We start from the raw sequence: 23,678 nt of genomic DNA, 5'->3' as shown, positions 1-23,678 counted from the left end.
AATTTAGAGTTTTATACCAAAAAAAAATTGAGGAAAAGAAGTGTTAAAAAAAATTAGTTATATTTTTCTAACACATAAAAAAAGATATAACTTAATTAGTAAAGTTATTAGCGTGTACGTCGTTTATTCTATTAACTATTAGTATCAAATTTAATGATAGGACAACATTAAACCTGTTAAAACTTTTTAGAACAAAATAAAATTTTAAAATATTAGGGACTAAATTAAGATTTAACTCAAATATTAAGAACTAAAATAATAATTTATTTAATTTATAAAAATATTTTGGTTTATTAAAATTTAGAAGAATCATACTCATGCATAATTCTATAAGAAGCAAAGTAAGTATTAATCCAAATATTAATATATTTAAATACATTTATAATAATGTACTACTGTAAAATTATTTTATATTTTTATTCAAATACATTTAAGAATTTAAATGTTCATCTAAGTATTAAGTAAAACATTTGATGATAATAGTAATTTACATAGTATTGTATAAAATGGAATAACAACATAAATAAAGATAAGCTATTAATATATTCAAATTAAAATCTGAGTTTAAAGGGTATACCTGGTCTTGAAAGATATGTTTCATTAATCAAAGCTAAACTATTTGTGATTGCAAGAGATAAATTAGTATTTCTAATGAGTTATAGCCTAAATGGTATAATCTTTCTATACTCATTTAAAAGATCGCAGATTTGAGTTTCTCTATCTTTAGTAAAAAAAAAGAGAGAGATAAATTAATATTTTCGGAGAGATAATTTATGTCACTATTAATGTTAATCCTCTTTTCGAAAAAAATTATACTTTATCCTCTAAAGTAAAAATTCAAAAATTAGAAGATCAAAATTCAAATATTAGAGTTTTTTTTAATATATAATATAAACTAAAAAAATTAAAAAAAATAGAAAAATTAATGTAGATGATATTTTTATACAAAAATTCAAATCGCTAGATGCTACATCAAAACTATAAGAAATGCTTCTTGTTAAGATTCAAAATCTAAGTCTCAATAATTGATAATCTAATGCAAATGAAGCTAAAACACATCCAACTCAGCAAATTAATGGAAATAGTAAATTTACTTCCTTGAGAAAGTGTCTAGTTAGATTGTCATTATTATCGTTTAAGAATTCAGTTGATCTTTTCTAATATTGTGCCATCATATTTAGATCATTTTTGTGCTTTCAAATGGATGTTAGTTAGAACAAGCAAAAATTTCTTTAATTGAAAAAAATGAAAATTGAAAATAAACACCGAATATGATTTTATTCCTATGTATTTATCGGTGGCTATAAAACAAAATAAAAAACATCGTGGCTACACTTTTTGCCTCAGACGTGGACAGTGTTCTGAATACCAGTAATGAAAAAGCAAAAAACTTTATGAATAAAATTGTGTCCATAATAATTCTTCATAAATATCTCAAACTAACAACCCAACCCAATAGTTTTTCTTTGCTCTGAATTCATTCAAAAGCATTCATTGGTTTCATAATTTGTTGCTTGTCAGTGTTGTGGCCAAGAAGATATTTTTCCCTCAGCATCAATGAAAAACTCTTGGTTACTTAGTTAGCTGAGGTAACCAACTATCTTCCATTATCATTATTCATTCTATCCTCTCTTCTCTTCCAATGATTGTTACTATGCCTTCAAAGTTTCATTGCTACTTTATTGTGACAAAAAATGGTTGAAGATTTTTTATCTCTTTTCAATCCTACATGCATGCCAATCCAAACATGTTTCTTGTTTTTGTTGTAACTAAGCAAAACAACGTTCACTTACATGTATTTGTGTCATCACATAAAAAGCAATGTTTTTTATGCACCCCATTTGCTTTTTTTGTGCAAATAATTGATCACTTCTATGTTAGAGGTTTTCTGTTATTTATTTTAAATTTTATTGATCAAAATTCTTCTTATTGAGATGAAAAAGGAATGTTTTTTATGAACCCCATTTGCAATTTTTTTTTGGGTTCAAATAATCCTTCACTTTTATGTTGAGGTTTTATCATTTTTGTGAATTTGATTGATCTAATTTTTTTTTTCTTTTGAAAATTTGGTTTGAAGGAACTGCTGCATTTGGATTATTGCTTGGTGTTGAGTTTCAGAAGTCATGACTGCAAATGGTGGAACAGGAACTGAGGAACAACAACAACAACAACACAAGAGGAAGAAGGTGTTTGATTCTTTGCTCAAACCAAGTGTTCAAAAGTCACCAAGATTGTGCACAACTATTAGGGAAGGTTGGCCAGAAATCTTGCAAAATGAGTGTGTTATTGGTAATGATGATAACAACTTGAGTAGATGTGTTGCTTCGTTAGCTGGATCTGGACCTCCTAGTACTAGTTATTGTTCCATGACAGATTCTGCTCACATTGATGATGATTTAACTGTTAGAACTCATAATAAGAACCCTAATTTCTACCCTCAGAGGAATCAGTTAGCTATTGAGTCTAGGTATAGTAACTTGAGTAGAGAAATTGTGCAACAAGATGAAGAGCAAATACCATTGAGACTAAGCAAAGGGGTTAAGGGAATTGAATCCGAATTTCGCGGCCTGAAATCATCACTGAGAGTTTCTGCAAATAGAAGCAATGTGGACAAGATCTTTACCTCAAGCAATGGCCTTTTTATTAATGGAACTTCTCAGAATACTTCATCTGCATATAGTGTTTCTCATTTGATTGTGAAGCAAACCGTGAAGGGAAAGGGAGTTATTTGCAAGGACTTCGACGGAAGAATTGGTCCTGCCGGAGTAGTACTTATGAGGCAGGAGGAGGATGAGTCTCATCAATCTGATATGCCGAAACCAGATGCGACAGATAACATGCCTTCCCTGCAAGTAACTGTGAAGTCTGGCACAGGTTCCTCGAATGACGGGATGAACTTGAGAGAGTGGCTTAGGCCACAAGGTCATAAAATCGATAAATCAGGGAGGCTACAAATATTCAAGCAGATTCTGGAATTGGTTGATTTTGCACATTCCCAAGGTGTTGTCATGCTAAACTTAAGACCATCTTGTTTCACTCTATCACCTTCTTCGAGTAAAATCAAGTACATCGGTTCATCTGGCCAACAGGAGTTGCATAAATTATTGACTTGCAATGTGAACAAAAAAATGCCTCTAGAACAGGATGCCGGTGCGAGCCAAATCTTGAGAATGAAGCAGCAAAATTCCTATGAAGAGACAAGATCTCTTCGGCAGCATCATCATTTCACTTCCATTCATGGATGTAGGACTACAATGGCGAATCAAATCGGATCTACCGTAAATGAGTCCACCAAATTAGAAGAGAAGAAATGTATGTCTTTGACGCAATTAGAAGAGAAATGGTATACTAGTCCAGAAGAGCTAGATGGTGGGGTTTGCACATTTTCTTCAAATATTTATAGCCTTGGAATTCTTCTATTTGAGGTAAAGAAAAAGTTTTTACTTATTTCATTTTCCTCAATATGTTAACTTTGATGATATGTGATTTTTTTATCAATCAAAGATAAGATGTTGCTTGCAAGTAAAGATTTATCTACTGAAAATATCATACTTAACTTTTAAGTGAACATTTGTATCAGTTGCTGTGCAATATTGAGTCATGGGAGTTGCATTCAGCCGTGATGTCAGATCTATGTCATAGAATCTTACCACCAAGATTTCTATCAGAAAATCCAAAGGAAGCTGGCTTTTGTCTTTGGCATCTTCATCCTGATCCGTCTTCTCGCCCCAATACCAGGTAACAGAAAAAGGGATGATGCTCTTCTTATCTTTTGGTTATTCTTTTTCAACTTCAGGAGATGCATTGTAATGACTTCGTATAATGTTTTAAATTGTAATTATCCTTCTATGTTTAACAGGATGATTTTAGAGTCTCAGTTTATAGTCGAATCAGAGAAATCAAATTCTGCAGATGATGTTCTGCCGGTTGGAGTATCAGATGATGATGAAGCTGAAACACAGCAATTACTACATTTTCTAGTCTCACTTCAAGAAGAAAAGAAAAAACAGGAATCGAAGTTGGTGGAAGAGCTAAGTTGGTTGGATGAAGACATTAAGTTGGTAGAAAGAAGTAATTCACACGAGACAGATTCGATGTTTCCTTTGAAACAAGTGAACTATCCTGAATTGATAGGAAGCAGTTATCATTTTCCAGAACATGCCATTTCAAGTACTAATGAGGCAAGATTCTTGAGTAACATAAATCAGCTAGAGAGTTCTTATTTTTCAATGAGATGCCAAATGCTACTCAAAGAGGCTTCAACCATCGCAAACTATGATAAAGATGTGATTGAAAGTAGAGACAGATTGCATCATACAGAGAATGTTACTAAGGAGCCCAATAGAATTCAGAGTTCTGCTGGTTCTTTAGGAACCTTCTTTGAAGGTTTATGCAAGTTTGCTCGTTACAGCAAGTTTGAAGAACGCGGCACATTGAGAAACCGAGATCTGCTTAGCTCTGCCAATGTGATATGTGCTTTGAGTTTTGACCGCGACGAGGATTACATCGCAGCAGCCGGAGTTTCAAAGAAGATCAAGGTTTTTGACTTGAGTAGTATTATGAGTGGTTCTGTTGACATCCAGTACCCTGTAGTCGAGATGTCGAATAAATCAAAGCTTAGCTGTGTGTGCTGGAACAGCTATATTAAAAATCATCTGGCTTCTACTGATTATGATGGTGTTGTTCAGGTGTGTGATCTTTGCAACATTGAAACTGTCATTGCTGAAAAATTAGAAATTGTTTTTGTCCTTTCTTGCCAACTAAGCAAAGTTTCTAAACCAAGTTGGTCCAAGTTAAAACCTTAAAGGGTGTGTTTGTTTCAACTTTCTTGGAGAAAGTAATTTTGCAGTTCAAATCTTCTATGTAACTGAAAAAACTAAACTGAATTTTCGAAGACATTGCTTATTTAAACATTGAGTGAAAAACAACCCTATACATTAATTGAATATTCAAACAAAAAAGTAGAACTAGCCAAGTAGCAGATAGTAATTAATTAAAAAAACAATAATAATAACATACAACTCTGAAGTTATTTATTTTTACAAATGAACTTGATTAAGAACTGAAGTAACCAAACCCAAAGAATTCATGAATTGTTTAACTCATTTTCACCCAGCAAAAGCTTTCATTGGTATTGGTGTTTGACTATATCTGAGGTTTTCTTGACATTAATAATAGTATTTTCATGTATGCATGAACTCAGATGTGGGATGCAGGCACTGGTCAGCCATTGTCTCAATACATGGAGCACCAAAAGAGAGCTTGGTCTGTTCATTTTTCTCTGTCAGATCCAAAAATGTTTGCTAGTGGAAGTGATGACTGCTCTGTCAAACTCTGGAATATCGGCGAGGCATGCTTTCTTTTGTTATTGATTTTATACCGAACAAGTGCATCGTATTGTGTTTACAATAGCTTATTTTGATACCGAGATTAGTATCCCTGTGAAGGTTAAAAAGTTGTGTTTTGTTATATTTCTTTAACAATTCTAAGTTTAAAACTTTGTTAGAGATATAATTATTCATGTGCATTCTCCTATCAGCTTAAGCTTTTGGGAGAAGTGGTTTCATGACATGTATTAGAGCTTCTATGATCTAAGGGTCCAGAGTTCGATCCTCGTTGACCGTGTTAGAGATATAACTATTCATATATCTTCTTCTATCAGCTTAAACTCTTGGGAGAAATGGTTTCATGACAAACTTTATCGTATCTTATAATTGTAAACATTATCGTATTTGTCAATTCATATCATGGCTAATAAAGTGTCTCAATGGTTTTTGTTCTTTGCAGAGAAACTCTGTAGGAACCATATGGAACCCTGCCAATGTATGCTGTGTACAGTTCTCCAGTTTCTCAACACACCTTTTGTTCTTTGGTTCAGCTGATTACAAGGTCTACGGCTACGATCTTCGCCACACTCGAGTCCCTTGGTGCACCTTAGGTGGTCATGGAAAAGCTGTTAGCTATGTAAAATCTGTAGATGCTGAAACAGTTGTTTCTGCTTCCACTGACAACTCTTTGAAGCTATGGGACCTGAAGAAAGCAAGTTCTTCTGGTTTGTCATCTGATGCTTGTGCCTTAACCTTCAAAGGTCATAGTAATGAAAAGGTTGGTTCCTTCACATTCTTTTATATATTGTCTTGTTCTAATTTTGGTGGTTGTTCATGTTCTTTTTGTTCAGAATTTTGTAGGTTTATCTGTTTCAGATGGATATATTGCATGCGGTTCGGAAACTAATGAGGTATAGTTTTTACTTTATGATAACCTTGACTTTATAACATGGTATATTATTTATCTGAGTCACTCGAATTGTAACCATAAGGCTGTATTTAGTAACTATCTCAAGACAAAAAATACAAAGACGAGAGATATGGACAAAAGCATTTGCCTATATCTATGTTTGTTTCTTTTTCCAAACAGATTTGTATGTTTCTGTCTTAAAACAGTTACCAAACGGAACCTAATAGAATGGAGTTAGACATGGATTAATGTCACCTTACCATTGTTGCTGTAACCATTCATTATTACATGTTCTTATGTTCTAAAACATACAAGTTTTATACTATGTCTATATGGAAGATGCTTGAAGTTCATACTTCATAGGTTCTTTTTCTAATACCTTGTAAATGTTTATATGTTTCAGGTATATTGTTATCACAAGTCACTGCCATTGCCAATCACTTCTCATAAATTCGAATCTATCGATCCGGTTTCTGGTCATTCGACTAGTGATGACAATAATGGACAGTTTGTTTCTAGTGTCTGCTGGAAAAAGAAGTCCAATATGCTTGTTGCCGCCAATTCGATCGGAATTGTGAAACTGCTACAGATGGTTTGACAGTGGGAAAGTATACATTGGTTAACAATGAAATCGGAAAAGCAGTTCGGTTTCAGCATTCGCAATATTTCGGATTAAACTTTATTCTTCAATTATTAACAAGGGAGTAAAGCTTGAATGGGATCTCTGAGTTTGTCCAATGGCATTGACTCAAAGAAGCTATTTCTTGATGAACAAGAAATTTATGAAGCATGTCCAAAATATATGATTTTTGAATTGAAGAATCAGTGAAGTTGGAGCCTTGTAACTCTCTTAGAAGATTCACTTGACTACTATGTTTTCTTTGATTTGTCGCGGCTCTCAAATCGACAAGGTAGCTGCACCAGACTTGAAGATTGTTGTCCTTCAAAATTCATTGAATTTGCTCCTTCCCCCAAGTTTCTCCATGGATGAGTGGAGACTGCAGTCTGTTAAGGAAGTGAGGAAAATATATTACTGAAATTGCAGATTTGGATGCACCCCAGATATTATTCACTAATTTCCATGACTTTCCAAATGAAATTGTAATTTATCAAAAGAATACCATATATGCTTTTGAATTACTTGCAAAGAAAGCTAACTGTAGTTGATACAGGGAAAAAATATATATTACTGTACACCATCATTCAAAATTATGCAGAAGTTGCATGCTTTTCACCTTTTTCACCCCTATGACTCAAAATTCTTGTTCATTTCTGTCTCTTTCTATATTACATAACTATTATATTTTGTTCAATATATAACTCTATATTACATAACTATTATATTTTGTTCAATATATAACTATTCATATACTTCTATCTAACAATTTAAGTTTTTGGAATATGTATTTTTATGATATGATATAAGAACTTCATGATTAAAAAGGTCTAAAATTTTGAGATAAGTGGTTTCATTACACACTTGAAAAGTTGTTGTTGTTCGATTGTGAAGAATATTTTTAGGGCGGACGAAGAATTTTTAGTGTATACAAGGCTTGCTGCTCTTATATCCCTACTTACAAATGACATCATTTTTTAGGAATACCTTAATTTGAAATATCTTAAGCTAACTATGTAAGAATCAATCCTTCCTTTGCAAATTGAGAGAATCATCTTGGAATTTATAGTTGATCAAGGAGTCTGCATAGGGCCTGAAGTAAGACTTAAAGTGTTAAGTTCTGAATTCTGATGATGATATGCTGTGAAGATCTAAGAGAGCTCGGAATCCGAGACATGACCCGAAGCTGTTCTTCTTGTTCTTGAATTCAATGTTTGCTGGTCCGAACTAGTCCTCTTCGGCCGCCCAAAAGACGACATCTGCGGAGGCCTTGCTGATCTTGGTGTAACTGCATTGAAGAGCACAAGAACATGTAAATCATTCAAGTACTTATCTTCACATACCTTTAATTTTTAGATCAGTATTAGTTATCCATGCATACAATGATAAAAATTTAGATACTGCATTAGCTTATTATGTCTATGTGTTCATTCAATGTTGATCATCATATAATGAAATTTTGTAAAATGAGGACATGTTTTATGGTGAAGTAGTGGAAGTTCATGGAAATAATTTTGAACTTGTCAAGTTCCATGTGATGCCATTGGTTGTTTTGACTTGAAAACATGATAGATTTTTAGGTTAACTTTATAACCAACATAATAATCATTTTATTTTTTTCATTAACCAAAGATGGCAGCATGGATTGCACCCTAGAATTATGAAATAGTAGCACAAAATGGAGAATCATTAATTGGTTTTGTTGAACAATTTCATGGATAGTAATTAACATGGAGTAAGAAACAAAGTTTGAAGGTAAACCTTGTTGTTTTATTGGCTTATTAAAATCTAATGATTTCCTTGCTAGTGAATGCTTCTTGGTACTCATGCTTTCATTTGCAGGGCAAATCTTCTTTTCATTTGTGGATGATATGAATGCCTCATCTCCAGAGGTAGCAAGATCATCACCACACGCCGAAGCATCGCTTCCAGATTCAGAGTTCTCCTTAGAGTATGTACCTGTTTTCTCTCGTTCCGCGACTCGATAGGAAAACATTTGAAAAGGAATTTGTGATATCGATGTAGATTCAGAATTCCCCCAAGTAGGAAACTTCTTCAAAAGTGCAGCCTCTATGTCACAGTAATCTATAGCCGGCGTTGGCGCCAGTGCCTCTAATTGAGTGATATGACTATGATTCATGGCAAGAAACCGTTTTATGTACCGGAGAATTCTACAGATGGAAGAGAAGCTCGGACGCTGATTCAGGTCTGTATGCCAACATTTCTTTGTCAAGTTGATGACATATTTCGGCGAATTTAGCGAGAAAAGTGGCCTCTCCCCTGCCCTTATGTTCCTACTCATCTTCTCTCCTTGTAGATGACTATCTTCAAAAGGGACTTTACCTGTTAGAAGTTCAAAGCAAACCATTCCAAAGCTATAAACATCAGATTTCTCTGAATACTTGCATTGCAAGGCACCCCCGGAATTTTCTTGCTCTTCAAGTACTTCTGGAGCATACCAGATGAATGGTGAAGTTCCATTCTGATTTTGATTTGTACCCCCTTTTTGGTTTGATTCCATGGCCGAAGATAGGCCGAAACCAGTTACCTTGGCATGCAAGTAATCATCAGGCAAGTTACCTCTTGGCTTAACAAGAATGTTTGAAGGATTTAGCTCTCCATGATAAATTTTCTTTGAATGCAGGTATTCCATTCCTCGCGCAATCTGAAGCATAAGATCGATCGCGACATGGAGTAAGAACGGTTTCTGCTTCTTGGGGCCATGGATCTCCTTGATGTAAGTGCTTAATGTTTTGCTCATAACTTCCATAAGCAAGAAACATTCTTTCTTGTCATCATCAGTGAAACCACAAAGACAATCCATTATGTTTGGATGAGACAGAGACAAAACTTCTCTGATCTCTGGCTCCCAAGCTTCGATTTCTCCGGTATAATGCTTGATCACGAAGCTTTCACCTAACCACGCAATTTCCTTGTCTTGTCCATTCCCCATCCTTCTCTTAACCTGGAAGTCCTTAGATCCAACCAAGGTTGAACTTGGAATAAGCTTCCCTTCCCATGATTCTTGCAAATTCTTCAAAATAAGTTCTATCAATCTTTTCTCTTGCTTTGTTGCTCCTGCCATCTTCTTCTCATGCATTTTCTGTTGAAGAAACCACCTGTCCTCCTTCCAAACCGTTTCGTATCGGCTGCAAAACTCGGGTGTAACTAAGTACTGTTTCCCAAATTTCCATTGAAAAAGGTTCATATCTCTAAACTCTGTTCTGAACTTATGAGAATTTATTAACTTCCTCTTATTCATGTCGTCCTGATCGATCCCTGAAGTTTCTCCGGCCAATTCGATAGCTTCAATCACAACTGGCATGCAACAAATCAAGTTATGTATATGCAACTCAACAGAATCTGTGTTGTGACACAATATAATAGCCTTAGCCCACCAATCCTTTGTTTCCAAACAATGCCTAACATATGATTCACCTTCTTTGAAGATCTTATGAATCTCTTTCAAAGGTTGTTCTAATCCTTTCCATTTCACATTCCTTTCTTCAAATTTGAGGTTCTGTTTGATCTCATCTGCAATAGTATCATATGCAAAGGTGAACACTTCAAGAAGAAGACAACACTGTTTTTGATTGATTTGAATATTCTCTTTGAATAACATCAAAGCCTTCAAACTCCCCAATGCCTTACCAATCTGTCTAAATTGTTCCATGACTCTCTTTTGATGTTAAAACAATCCCTGCAAAAGATAGAGGCTGCTCAGTGATGTAAATATAAGTCGAGTTAAGTGTTTGTTTGGATTGGTTTTTTTTTTTTAAGTATTTTTTTTAATTGGTGTTTGAAGTCAATTTTTAGAAAAGCACTCTTATTAAAAAAACTTCTTTTATTTTAAGCATGTATTAGTTTTTAATAAAGCAAAATTTTAAGAAGATTGTAATGCATTGTCTACTAAAAATAGGTACTTTTTCTATTACCTTTCCAATACAAAACTGTTTCTTCTAATTAAACAAAAAGTCTTTTTTAAAAGATGAAAAACAAAAATCAATCCAAACTTGGCCTAATCCTTTACTTGTCAAAACAATTTACACAATTTGTAGTCTTTTCATCAAACCACATGTAAAATAAAAAAAAAAGGGACCAATTCATACTCTTTTTAGGAAATGTTAGGAGTCAATTTTCCTAATAATTTTAGGTTAGGTTAGGAATCAATTTGTTAGGGTTTTTTCTTTTGTTAAGAACTAATTTCATTGCCATAGAAATCAATAAATTTAAATGCTAACCAAATATGAATGGAGGTAACCAATCAAGAAACTAAAGCTAATTAGGAGGTTAAGACCAAGCTCCTCTTGATTCATAATATATGCTTATCAAATCTAATAGAACCAAAGGGTCTATCTAACAAGATTTGAGTAGGTGTATATAGTTCATGAAAAGTTTTTACATTTTTAGGAATTTTATTTTGTAAAATAATTTCAATGTAAAATTTTTAGTATAAAATTCTTAGAAATGTAAAAATATTCTTCTAACCATGCATCCTCCGGATGAACACGAAAAACATTAGTTTAAGTATCGAGTAGAGACCATATCAAAATCTAAATTAATGAAATAGATTTTGACATCGAATAAAACATTTAGATGTTCAAAAATGTTATCCGAATATAAATATTTTAACCATCTAAGATGAAGATCACAATATAAAATTTTAAAGAATAATTATAATGAAGATTTTTCATCAATGAGTTTTGATGCTAACCAGATGCTAAGAAGGAGGTTGGGACCAGGATCCTTCCATTGTTTGAAATATGCTTCTCAAATCACTTTCCATATGATTGAAAATATGAAGAACAATAATTCCTTCCTTCATGTCCAAATTCAATAAATTAAGGCAGGGTAAGTGAATAATAATCCTGGTTTTTCTATGCAATGTAGGTGATGCTACTACCAATGGAATTTTCCAAGTGATGGATCAAATTAATTTCTTCAAAAGAATTAAAAAGTAAAAAGAAAGAAACAAAAGAAGAAAAAAGAAGAAAAAAAGGAGTGTTAATTTTTATTTTGTAATATTAGGATTAGCAAGAACACATTTTCCGGGAAGGTGTGTGAATTTAGACACAAGATTTAGAAACTCTTTTTTTTTTTTTTTTGAGGAAAATTGGGGTATGCAAACAATGTTAAATATTAAGTTTGACCATATATCCATAAAATTCATTACAAATGGTTTCATGGAGCTTCCCATAACAGCTTTATGAATGGAGCTCTAAAAAGTTATTAAAATTATGTTCCAAGTCATATTTTTTCCCATTTTATTTACTTGTCAGATTTACAGATTTCTTAAAAATTATTCTTCAAATTAATTATCAGAATATAATGCCAAAATTTGGAGAATAGTTTGTAGAAATCCTGTAATTTTAATAGATAAATATAGTGTGAAAATCAGAAATAATAACATATTTTTAATTATTTTTTATACCTCCATAAACAGGAATTGCTCCATAGAATAGATGGCCAACATTCATGTCATGTGTGTTTCTACATTGTAATAGAATAATTAAACTTGTAATAGACAAATAATTAAATTTTTATGGTAACATAATTTTTTTAAAATGGCATAATATTAATATATTAATTGTCAAATTTTAAATTATAGTAAGCTAATAAGTAATTTCACAAATAGAAGAGTTCCTAGTATAAGTTATCCTAAATAAAATTTTTAAAACAATTAAAGAAAAAAGACTCTTGTACTAATAGTATATGAAAGCAAGGCAAGTAAAAATGTGTAATTTTTTATAAAGTAATTATTTAAATAAAAATATCTTTATATATGAAAATGATAGTTACAAACCGTTAATTAATTTAATTTAATTATTTAATATAATATATATTAATTTTTTATTTATTATTTTCACAAAAAAATATTTTCATCTGAATATCTACCTCTTATGGACAAGGATCCACCATTGAAATTGACAACGAAGACCAATGTTTTGGCTTGAATATAAATATCCAACCAAGTACCTTGGATTCTTGTATGTGGTGGTGTTCACATGTGTGTTTTTCTACAAGGCACATGCTCATCATTTTCATATTCATGTCACACACTAAATAGATAAATGGATTATTGTATGCCCTATGCTCCTTTTAACATTTTTTGTTTCAGATAAATTAGTTTTTACCAAAGAAAATTTGACTAATTAATCTTTAATTTTTAATATTCTAAAAGATTAATGATCTATTTGAATTTTTTTTTTTTAAAGACTCCCTTATCCAAAATAAATATGATTAAAAATTGATTTCAGCTATGGTTAATTATTTTGCCATTAATTCTCCTCATAGGCCATGCCATCACGTGCAACAAAAATGTACATAACATGCAAGATACCTTTTCTTCTAAATTATTAATAATAATAACAAATGAAAACTGCCACAAAATTACAAAATCTTTCCATCTTGAATTCTTGATAACATAGCTGGTCGGCCTTGTCACAATTCTAGAAAAATCTCATTTATTTGTTATTACATTAAAATAAAATAAGAGAGAGAGAGAGAGAGAGAGAGAGATATTTTTCAAGAAAAAACCTCCAAAAGATGCTTTCAATGTATAATAAGGTTTACTACCATTAATAAAATAAAATTATAATAATGCCAAGAAAAAAGTAATTATAATAAGATTTTAACTATAGCTACACAAAGGAAAGTTTAATTACTCTTTTGTATTTAACTTTGTTTTGCCAATAAAATTTATGGTATAAATGTTTTTTAATTTCAACTCTTTTTTCCATCCCTTTGGATAGCTTATTAGTGACACTTTGTTAAATCAGAAGAAAAAAAAAAACTCTTTTACTAAAGTGTCTTAGGTTGAAATTCAGCTTTACTAGCTCCAACCCATTTTTAGTAACATGGAGTAGGATGAGATCCAAGATCTGGTACTGACTAAAGCATTATATGAAAGCTTTGCAAATTAGAATCTTAATAATTGCAACAAAGTACTCTCTCTAATTGAATATTAATCTTTGTACACCAACCTTATAATATACATATATCTCAATCATATAAGGCAAGCTTATTTTTTTCCCAAAAAGAAAATCCTCTACTCTTAATCATCTACATATATATATAATCTATCATATAATACTGAAAATCTTTTACATGGATTTATACAATTTAACAAAGGAAAAAAAAAATATCACTTGGGCCAAAACCATACAAGCATCCCACCCAAGGCCAGTAGTCAAAATCACCTGTTTCCAGGTTGTTTTCTTGAAAGAAAAATGTTATATGTACATCTTATGTGGGATATTGTGCCAACTCGTACATCATTCGCCGTCAAATGGGGTGATGTACGCCTCATCTGATGGCGAATGCATTGTAGGTTGACACAAAATCGCATGCTATGTATGTACATATAACAAACCTCTTTTTGAGAAGTTTTCTAAGGGCATGTTTGCGAGTTGAGGTTTTGGAAAGAAAAGGATCGGAGGAAAGGGTTCGAAGAGTAGAACATATTCTGGTTTACCCTTCGAGCCCTTTCTACTATTCCTTCCCTTCCAGAATCCAAACTCGCAATTGCCGGCGAAATAAGGATGCGACCGAAGATGTGACACTAACATAGTTTGAGGCTTAAGGTGATGAAGAACTATCATCATCTGAAGAACTATAGTTTCTCTTTCCATGTAAACCAGGAAGAGGTTGTGGAAGCATAGGATTTAGAGGTTGTGGTAGCAAAGGGTTCACCGGTATAGGGAATCTATGATTAGAACTAACCATGGTTCTCTCATTAACCATACCAACTTCCCTACAAACCCTATCAAGAACATTCAAGAAGTCTCTTACCACCATGAAGATTCTAAATGGATGAGCTTCTTCCTTTGACAAGTTTCCATGGAAATACTCAGTGATTTCTTTCACAAGCGATATTGCAACACTCTCTTGTGCTTGAATCTTTAGTATCTCCTCCTCAGCCATTCTCATGAACTTGTTCATTGATTCTGTGAATTTGTGATTGCTTTCATCTGATCCTAATGTTTGGTTTAGCTTCACAACCTCGGCGATGTGTGCAATCCCTTTGGAGAGTTTAGCAACTTCGCTGCTTAGAACTTCGGAATCCATAGCGGCGGCTTTCTTCACATTTGCTAGCTCTGAGCTTAGGCTAGACACTACTTGTAGACCGAGCCCCCGGCATTTGGCGTCTTCGTTGGTGGTCGTGCTTGGAGTTTGGTTGGTGCCTGAGAGGCGAGCGCCTTCGGTTCTAATGATTTCTTGTACCACAAAGTGGAGTAAAGTGGTTTTACCGTCTGCGCCTTTGACATCAACCAGCTTGAGAAGCGTATCGAGCTTGAAGGCATGTGCATCGCCACGGTTTGTCCCCACATTCATGCGGTTACCGGTTTTAAGCACTGCCTCTAGAAGCTTCAAGAACATTCGGCTGTTTCGCAGCTCTTCACAGGCAACCTGCAAAAATATTAGTTGGAATAAGCATAGAAACTACATATCATGAGATGTAATAGAAGAAATCTAAGTGCAAATGAACATAATTCATAAAATGACATAATGGCAAATATTTCTAGTTCTTAAGTAAATCAGTGGGGAAAAGGTGACTAGATACCTCGAGAGTCTGAAAAGATTTCCTAAGATATTCCAATTCTGACTCAAAATTAGCAATGTAAAGCATTGCTTCCACTCGTTTAAACGCAAAAGGCACATCAAGCACTGCCTTCAAAAATTTCTCGGCAGGACCAAGCTTGGTTGGCGAGTCATCTTTATGTTCCTTCAATTTACGTTCTTCTTCCTTGCTTGGTGCCATTTTTAACAAGCTTTCGAGCAGTTCTGTTCCAAGTGTATCGGTTATACCTGCAGTGTTGCAACTTATTCAGCTATTGTCTATGTAACTTAATTAAAACCAAAAGATGCCAAGTAGCACTAGAGTATTTGCCATTCAGCACATTCTCATGAACAAGGGCAACAGGCAAACTTCTAAAGGACGAAAAGAAGTGACTCAAAACCTCTATCGGTTAGTATGTATCATGTAATGATAGTTGTCAAATCGTGAATTGTTTTGTAAATCGTTTGACCAACTTTAGAATTGTGAACTGAGTATCATTTATCGTTACGAACAATAAATAGCACATGTATGTACCTAGAGCATACAAAAATCGCATAAAATGTTGCAAAAACTACAATGCCCCCATGCAACATCCTTTTTAGCCATCTTAGGCTGAGTAGGAGCCATCTTAGGAGCCAGTAATAGTGGGAAAAACACAAGGGCAACAGAAACTGAAAGCAGGGACAGAACAATGAGAAAGTAAAGAGAGCAGAGAAGTGGTTTTGGGAAGAGGGAGTATGAAGTGGCAGAGAAGGGGGTTTGAAAAGACTAAATGTGAGAGCCATGAGAAGGGGTTCGAGAACACATGTTGCCTATGAATAGCTCGAACTGTAAGATTCGAATCGTTATCAGAATTGGACCAGTCCCAGCAATAGGTTCGAATCATGAAACGTATGGTTCGAACTTCTAACAACTATGCATGTAATAATCACAACTAATCATTTTAACATTTTTACTCGCATGCATATCTAGACATCACGTACACCAACTTTATATATAACCAAATCACAATATAAAAATGTTACCAAATAAGGGGTAGACCAAGTTTTTTCCCTTTCTAAAACCCCTTTTTGAACCTTGCAACATTAAACAGCAATTTATCAACTCCACATGTAGGCAAAAATCATGTACTAGGAATAGTAAAGAATTAATTCCAAATGATTATGAAGACAGATTTACATCACGCATGATTCTGTATATAACCACATCACCTAGTCGAGACATTCTTCAGCGACAATCAATAGTAATCGTTACCACAAAACTCGATGGATCTAAAGCCAAGAGGACATACCTTCTAACAATGCTTCACACACTTCTTCTATAGTCACGTTGAGTGCTCTTAGCAATATAGCAATATTTTGGGACTTCTTGGGATCTAACACCCTATCCTCCTGATGTGGAGGGGCAAGGACCGAGCGTGGAGTAGTGTCCTTGGGTTTGGGGTTTGGTGTGTTCACTACAAACAATGTCTCAATCATCTCCTCATTCAACCTGCAAGCCGAAAACCAATCCAATGATCAACTCAAGCACACTAATTGCAACATCAAACACATCAAAATCATCAAACCACTAACTACCATTTTCAAAGTAGTTCAAATCACTGATATCCATTAAAAGCAAATAAGCTAAGAGTCTTAGAATTTAGAAACACCAATTGCTACTAACTATCAAGAAGCTAAAAGGCTAAACACCATGTTTCACAAATATGAATCCAAGTAGAAAATGTTATAAAATAAAATGCATTAATTCGGAAATTTTATGAAAATCATCAGTCAATTGACAAAAAAAATCCTTACTTGAAGGAGCTGGACCTCAACTGATCCCACACCATCTCACGATCAGAACTTGCCCTCACTTTATCCCAATGCAAAGGCTTCAGCTTTGGCTTAGAAGCCTCCTCGGAATTCTCCTCAATCACCCCCAAACCCGAAGAAGAATTCGGCGGCAACTCAACCGGAGAAACCTTTGTATTTGGTGTCTGCAACACAAAAGGCCTAGAAGGCGGTGTCAGCTCCGGTGGCCTAGAAATTGGTTGATCCACAGGCGTTGATGGAGAAGGCACTTCCCACTGCTTACGCTGTCGCGGCAGCGTAGGCGGCAGGGGCGGTGGAGGAGGAGGTGGTGGCGGAGGCGGAGGAGGAGCTGAAACTCTGCCAGATGGATCAATAGGTGCCGAAATCACCGGAATCGCCGGAATCTCCCATTGTTTCCTCTGTGGAACCACAACAGAAGCTGCTGCTCCAAACACATTCTCCACTGATGAAGATTCGGCAATGGGTGGTGTCAACAGGTCAGGAATCTCCCAATGCTTCCTCTGTGGAGGGGCATGAGAAGAATTATTATCACCACCGTGATTCAATTCTCTCTCCGGTGATGACAACAGAGTTGGTGACAAAGGCACTGATGCAATTGGAGAATGCCTATACCGATCTGAAACATCAGAAATGGTTGGAGACTGATCTAACCCATGATTCTGATGCATCAAAGTTGTAACCTTATCCGGCGAAGGAAGCGAAAAAGTCGAAGACGACAACGCGCTACTACTCTTTCCACTACCGTTAGAAGCATTGGATAGTCTCTGTGGCGAAAATGTTTCACTAACCTTTACTTTCGCCGGTGAAGAAGCTAAAGTTTGAGACTTTTCCGTTATCTTCGGTGACCCATCTGAGACTTTCGGGTGCAAACGATTCGGTGAGAGAGAAATCGGTGAAAGCGACGGTGACTGGTTAAGTTCTCTTTCTGGGGTCGTTGAATACGACGCCGTTTGAGTGTAGTTCGTGGTGTTGTGAGCTGGGGACAGTGAAGGTGAAAGGACACGTGGCGAAGAGAGATTGGAGGATGAGATTGAGCTTCTGCTTCTGCTTCTGTTATCTCCGGTTAGGGTTTGTTGTTGTTGTTGCTGTGTCGGTGGTGGAATGTGATTTTCCGGCGACTTCGGTTGGGATCTTCTGGGGCTGATACTCACTGGCGGAGAGAGGCTAATTGAGTGTGATCGGTCGGGCGAGTTCGAGGTGGAGGAAGAGTATGAGCCGGAGCTTGAATCGGAGCAGCTATGGCCGCCGGCGAGATTATCGACGCCTGCTACGGCGGAGAAAACTCGCCGGGAACCCGATCTTTCCCCCAATGACGAACCTCTTGGTGAGTAGAATTCTTCTTCTTCTTCATCCGCCGCCGTAGTTGTCGCCGTCGTGCCGGAATCTCGTTGCTGCATTCTTGAGCTCTGTCGTGCAAGTGGCGGAAGCGGTTGAAGCTCCGGCGAGTCCATTTTCCGAGGATTCAAGTTGGCGTCCCCTCCGCCGGAGCTGTTCCGACCATCACCGGTGCCGGCGGTGCGGTCATCGATTCCTCGGGAGTTCACAATGGTGCCAAGGTAGAGAAACTCGGAGCTGGTGGAGGAAGGGTTTCTGGTTTTCCGACCACCACCTCCGCCTCCGGGAGGCTCACGGGGGAAGAGGCGAATGCTGCTATCGGATCTGAGAGTCTTGTCATCGGCAGACTGGTTGCGCCTCCTCCTCCTACGGCAGTATACGGCAGCGGAGACGGCGGAGACAGCGGCGGCGAGTACAACGGCGGTTACAGCTCCGGCAATGAGTTTAGGGGAGGAGTGTTTGGAGTTTGAGGGGTGAGGGAGAATGAGAGAGGAGATGTTAGCAGGGAAAGAAGCAAAGGCGGAGGGAGATGGTGGCGGCGGCGGAGAAGGGTATATTGGGAAAAAGGGAGAATTTTGAGAAGTGGGTGTTGTTGAAAATGGGAACTTTGGGTTTGGAGAAGGTGGTGGTGATGGTGATGGTGAGGGTGGTGATGATGGTGGTGATGAGAGATTGGTGGGGGATGAGTTTTGTGGTTGTGGAAGAAGGGGTTGGTGGAGGATCCTCCTATGGTGGTAGTGGTGGAGTTGAGAGTAAGATAACTCCAAGGATAGGAGGAGGAAGAAGAAGGTGGTGGTGGTGGAAATGCACCACATTGTGGTGGTGGTTGCTGCTACTTCCTTCACTTGCTGCTTCTTCTTCTTCTTCAAACTCTTTTTTGTGTTTGAGTTCTGTTTATGGAAGAGAGAGAGAGAGAGAGAGAGAGAGAATGGTAAGTGTGATTGTGTTGAGTGAGAAAAGAGAAGAGAAGGAAGAAAATGGAAAGTGAAGAGAGAGAGAGTTTGAAAGAGTGAATAAGAAGCTAAGATTCTGCTTCTTCTCTTTTTGTGGTTTTTTTTTTTTTTTCAATGTCCAAGACTTACCAGTTTGCATGTTTTTTCCACCCCTTCATTCAATTATTGGTTTTCTAATGGTCCTTTCAACTTGTGGAGTTATTTATTTTATAAGAATTTTGATGTGAATGATTAGTTTCTCGCATTTGATTTACCAAAGAATTTTTTGTGTCACTTAATTATTTTTTAGGGTATAATAACTTGGTTCTTACGTTTGGATGTAATTTTATTTTAGTCTTTAAGATTTAAAATATTTTATTTAATTATAAAATAGTATTAATTAGTTTAATATAGTCTTATTATGAGGTTAAAGTTAAATAATTAACAAAATATCTTACATGACAGCAGTATAAGAATAAGATCGATAATATAAAAAATAAGTACAAATTTTAAAGGTACAAAATCAATCGTAGATACATCAATACATTTATTTATCATTTTTTATAATTTAAATGAAATATTTTCTATAAAACTAAAGAGAATAATAAATAAATGTATTGATGCATCAACGGTTAATTTTGTACCTTTAGAACTTGTACTTGTTTTCTAAATTATCGTCATTGTTCTTGTACTACTGTCATATAAGACATTCCGTTAATTATTTAACTTTGATCTTACGGTGGGATTAAATTGAAACTAAATAAAACTTTTTTGAATTTAATAAAATACTTTAAATTTTATTGACCAAAATAGAAATACACCCAAACGTAAGAGACCAATTTAATACTTTACCCTATATTTTAATATGTTGATATACTTTTCTAACTGTAATATGCAAATGCTGAAAATAACCACAAAATAATCATTTATAAAAAATATATATATACAACAAATATATAATGATTGAGTTTTTTATCTCTATATAGTATTTTTATTGTAAAATAGATAAATAATAATATAAAAATATTATATATATATATTAAAATTAAAGTTCTTATTATAGAAATATATTACTATGATTATATACTAAAATGTTAGTATATTAATGTAAAATTGTTATATTAATCATCTTAACAAATAATAATGCTCTCATTATCGAAACTTATTTTAATATGCTATCTATGTGAATGTGAAAAGGAGAATTTAATTTACAGCTCAAGCCACTTAAAACTAGCCATGGAAGAGTAATGAATGCTGCAAAAGCTGTGGTTTCAGGTTTAGCTAAGAAATTTCTATAGTTAAATAGTGTTAGTAGACATAATATTCCATTAATGATGTTGATGTTAATTGGCAAGTGACATATGCATATCATATGGCACCATCAGTCAAAGTTGATCCCTCACTATTTAATATTAAAGTTTGCGAAAACCATAGCTGGCCATATATAATTATAATAATATAATAGTAGTACTATAGTCCTAAATTTCAAAACCAAAATTAATCTCCATAATTTTCAATTTGGTAAAGTCATTAATATATATGACTTTCATCTAGTGGAAAACAGTTTTGTGTTGTGCTCTTTTTCCACTACAATTAAATACTATAATTACTCATTAGCTTGACAAAAATTGACACCAAAAAGAGCCTTTAAATTATTATATATACTCCCAATAGTTCAGATCAAAGTTGACGGAAATATTCAACAATGGAAAATAACAATAAAAAAATATAGTAGTAAAAACATGCGGAGAAATTAAAAAAAAATAATTGAGTAAATAATAAAATTAATTCTTAAAAGGTCGCTTGTTTTTTAAATTAGTTCTCTAAATTTTTTGTAATTAAAATTCGTCCTTTAAAGATTTTAAATTAGTCGTATTAGTCATTTTGTCACTTTTATTACTAATAGTGTCAGAATTTGTTGATGTGGTACATTAAGTAACATTATAACATATACTTAGTAGTTTTAATTAACTATTAATATTATTAATTTATAAAATTAGATTAAATAAATTTCAAATTAAGAGATTCTAGTATCTCAATTTTTCTTTTTAATTAGATTTTAATTTTATCTAATTAATTTCATAAATTTATTATGTTAATAATCAATTAAGAATAAATTTTTAAATATATGTTATAGTGTTACTTAATGTAATATATTAATATAAAATAACAAAAAACTAATACAATTAATTTAAAATCTTTAAAAGTCAAATTTATTAATTAAAAAAAATTCAAAAACTAATTTAAAGAACGAATATCCTTTTGTGAATTAATTTAAAGATTTACTCCAAATATGCCTTTTAGCAACTTCTTTTGCCTATATATTCTTTATTTCTTTTACACTCAAACCTAAATTGTAATCTCATCATTCTAACGTTATTATTCTCTAGCAAAGTGGAGGAAATGAAAAATGTACAAATGAACGGTAAAAAGGAAAAAGGAAAAATGAAAATGTATACAAAGAAGTTTTTTAAAGAAAAAAATTGATGCTAAAAAATATACGAATTCACTATATGTTACTGTTTTTAAATTTGTTATTAATAATTTCACATAATTTTCAAAAGAAAAATAATAATAATTTGTCAAGTATTCGGTATCTTTCAAAAATTAAAAGCTAAATTACTAATTCTTATATATGATTACATATTAGGTTTAATTATATGTGTATTTAACACATAAAATAAACTTTATTACATATTTTATTTGAATATAAAATATATATTTAAATTAAACTAACTCTAATAATTAACTTGTTATATTGATTTAATTATTCTATTAGTTCATACAGTTTTTCCAAATTTATAATTAAGTTTTTATATTTTTTAATTGAATTCTTACATTATTTTTAATTTTTTAATTAAGTTTTTTTATGTCAAAAATATTAAAATTAATAGAATACTTTTTTCATAAAACATGTGATCAAAGATTTAATTAAGTTCTGAATTATAGATATTTTTAATTTACAAAAAAATTATTCAGTTAATTAGTTCTAACATTTTTTATATTAAAAAGAATCTAATTATAAAATTAAAAAAAATCTATTAAAAAATAAATTATAAAGACCTAATTAAAAATTTAATAAAACTATATATAAAAACTGACCGAATAATTAAATCTATTTTTATATTACGAAAGTATACAACATAAAAAATATTTGCATAATCTTAAAATATAATTTTAATTTATGTTCTAGAAATGTATTTTTACCCAAATTTCGACTATATATTAAATTGAGTAAATATAATTATTTTATATAATAGAAATATACAAAACAAATTTATTATAAGTTAATAAAAAAATAATTTATCCTCTAATTTTATTTCGATCGGTTTAATGTTAAGTTCAGCCTTAAGTAGTTTGAGGTTACAAACATAAATATATTAAAATAAATTCTTAAAAAATTTTGTATCCGATGTTTTTATTTCTAAATAATATTTATTAAATTAAAATTTTTAAATTTTATAAAAACAAAATATATAAATCTCTAATTTAATCAGATTCGATATTTTTATTTAGACAAATAAATTCATACACATATAGCGAAAGAGCCTATATACTGCTTTTATAAAATTTACATATCTCAACGTAATAAAAAAAATTTAAAAATAAAAACGTCTTAACACAAAAAATTTTAAATATTTATTTGAATATATATTCTGCATATATACGGATGTCGGCCACCAAAAACGGTGCGTCGAAGAAGCCATGGATGCTACCATGCATGCACTCTTCTCAATAAACCCACCGTCCTTGTTCCCTTTTATTCTCATATCATATACTCTATACCATTATTTAATTAACCACTCATATTTTATCAAAACTTTACACATGAATAATATAATCATCAGTCTCTTAAATAAATAATATTTTGGTATTTTGTTATGTATTTTATAACTATATATGCTATTGAATATATCTCTGTACATATATAATGCTATTAAAGCACTACTTGAACTAAAAGTTTATTTAATTAAACAATAAGATCGACTTAAAACTGATTAAGTTAAAATCCTCACAAATAGAAAATTATTTAAATTAATTTGTTTTTGTTGATTACTGTGTTACATACGTTGCATAATTATTACACGAATACATATCTTTTTCAAATGTCTATTAATTGTTGATTATGGATATGTTAACTACTATATAACATATCAAATAAAGTTGAAACTAACACCTCAACA

The 23,678-nt window shown here is 33.1% G+C and overlaps 3 protein-coding genes across 4 annotated transcripts; 1 reads left to right on the top strand and 2 right to left on the bottom strand.

Annotated features, from left to right (window-relative positions):
- Window positions 1-1,443: 1,443 nt before the first annotated feature.
- Window positions 1,444-7,480, top strand: LOC107472949 (protein SUPPRESSOR OF PHYA-105 1). Of its 2 annotated transcripts, none has more exons than XM_016092473.3 (8): window positions 1,444-1,589; window positions 2,078-3,425; window positions 3,581-3,738; window positions 3,860-4,688; window positions 5,204-5,350; window positions 5,788-6,105; window positions 6,179-6,238; window positions 6,641-7,480. In XM_016092473.3, the coding sequence occupies exons 2-8, from the start codon at window positions 2,124-2,126 to the stop codon at window positions 6,833-6,835; spliced, it is 3,009 nt and encodes a 1,002-aa protein (XP_015947959.1). In that variant the 5' UTR covers window positions 1,444-1,589; window positions 2,078-2,123; the 3' UTR covers window positions 6,836-7,480. The 2 variants fall into 2 exon arrangements, with proteins under 2 accessions (XP_015947959.1, XP_015947960.1); XM_016092474.3 differs by lacking the exon at window positions 1,444-1,589 and adding an exon at window positions 1,602-1,697.
- Window positions 7,481-8,004: 524 nt separating this feature from the next.
- On the bottom strand, window positions 8,005-10,613 carry LOC107473054 (serine/threonine-protein kinase HSL1-like). Its single transcript, XM_016092579.3, has 2 exons — window positions 8,615-10,613; window positions 8,005-8,141 (listed from the first exon to the last, which is right to left on the bottom strand). The coding sequence occupies exons 1-2, from the start codon at window positions 10,524-10,526 to the stop codon at window positions 8,005-8,007; spliced, it is 2,049 nt and encodes a 682-aa protein (XP_015948065.1). The 5' UTR covers window positions 10,527-10,613.
- Window positions 10,614-13,787: 3,174 nt separating this feature from the next.
- On the bottom strand, window positions 13,788-19,552 carry LOC107472951 (formin-like protein 1). Its single transcript, XM_016092475.3, has 4 exons — window positions 17,210-19,552; window positions 16,705-16,904; window positions 15,417-15,661; window positions 13,788-15,262 (listed from the first exon to the last, which is right to left on the bottom strand). Exons 1-4 carry the CDS (start codon window positions 19,375-19,377, stop codon window positions 14,432-14,434), a joined length of 3,444 nt encoding a protein of 1,147 aa, XP_015947961.1. The 5' UTR covers window positions 19,378-19,552; the 3' UTR covers window positions 13,788-14,431.
- Between the last annotated feature and the right edge of the window lie 4,126 nt (window positions 19,553-23,678).

Source organism: Arachis duranensis, chromosome 2 (genome assembly GCF_000817695.3).
Source record: "Arachis duranensis cultivar V14167 chromosome 2, aradu.V14167.gnm2.J7QH, whole genome shotgun sequence".
Lineage (NCBI taxonomy): Eukaryota > Viridiplantae > Streptophyta > Magnoliopsida > Fabales > Fabaceae > Arachis > Arachis duranensis.
This window is presented reverse-complemented; position numbering and strand designations above follow the sequence as displayed.

Bases quoted from the DNA above. Each gene is read 5' to 3' on its own strand.
- LOC107473054 (XM_016092579.3), bottom strand. From the start codon at position 10,526: ATGGAACAATTTAGACAGATTGGTAAGGCATTGGGGAGTTTGAAGGCT. The intron at 8,142-8,614 runs GTTTACCTTCAA...TCTTCAATGCAG, and splicing joins TAAGCCAATAAAACAACAAG to TTACACCAAGATCAGCAAGG.
- LOC107472951 (XM_016092475.3), bottom strand. From the start codon at position 19,377: ATGTGGTGCATTTCCACCACCACCACCTTCTTCTTCCTCCTCCTATCC. The intron at 16,905-17,209 runs GTAAGGATTTTT...TTCGGCTTGCAG, and splicing joins TTGAGGTCCAGCTCCTTCAA to GTTGAATGAGGAGATGATTG. The intron at 15,263-15,416 runs GTATCTAGTCAC...ATATTTTTGCAG, and splicing joins AATCTTTTCAGACTCTCGAG to GTTGCCTGTGAAGAGCTGCG.
- LOC107472949 (XM_016092473.3), top strand. From the start codon at position 2,124: ATGACTGCAAATGGTGGAACAGGAACTGAGGAACAACAACAACAACAA. The intron at 4,689-5,203 runs GTGTGTGATCTT...GCATGAACTCAG, and splicing joins ATTATGATGGTGTTGTTCAG to ATGTGGGATGCAGGCACTGG. The intron at 5,351-5,787 runs GCATGCTTTCTT...TGTTCTTTGCAG, and splicing joins AACTCTGGAATATCGGCGAG to AGAAACTCTGTAGGAACCAT.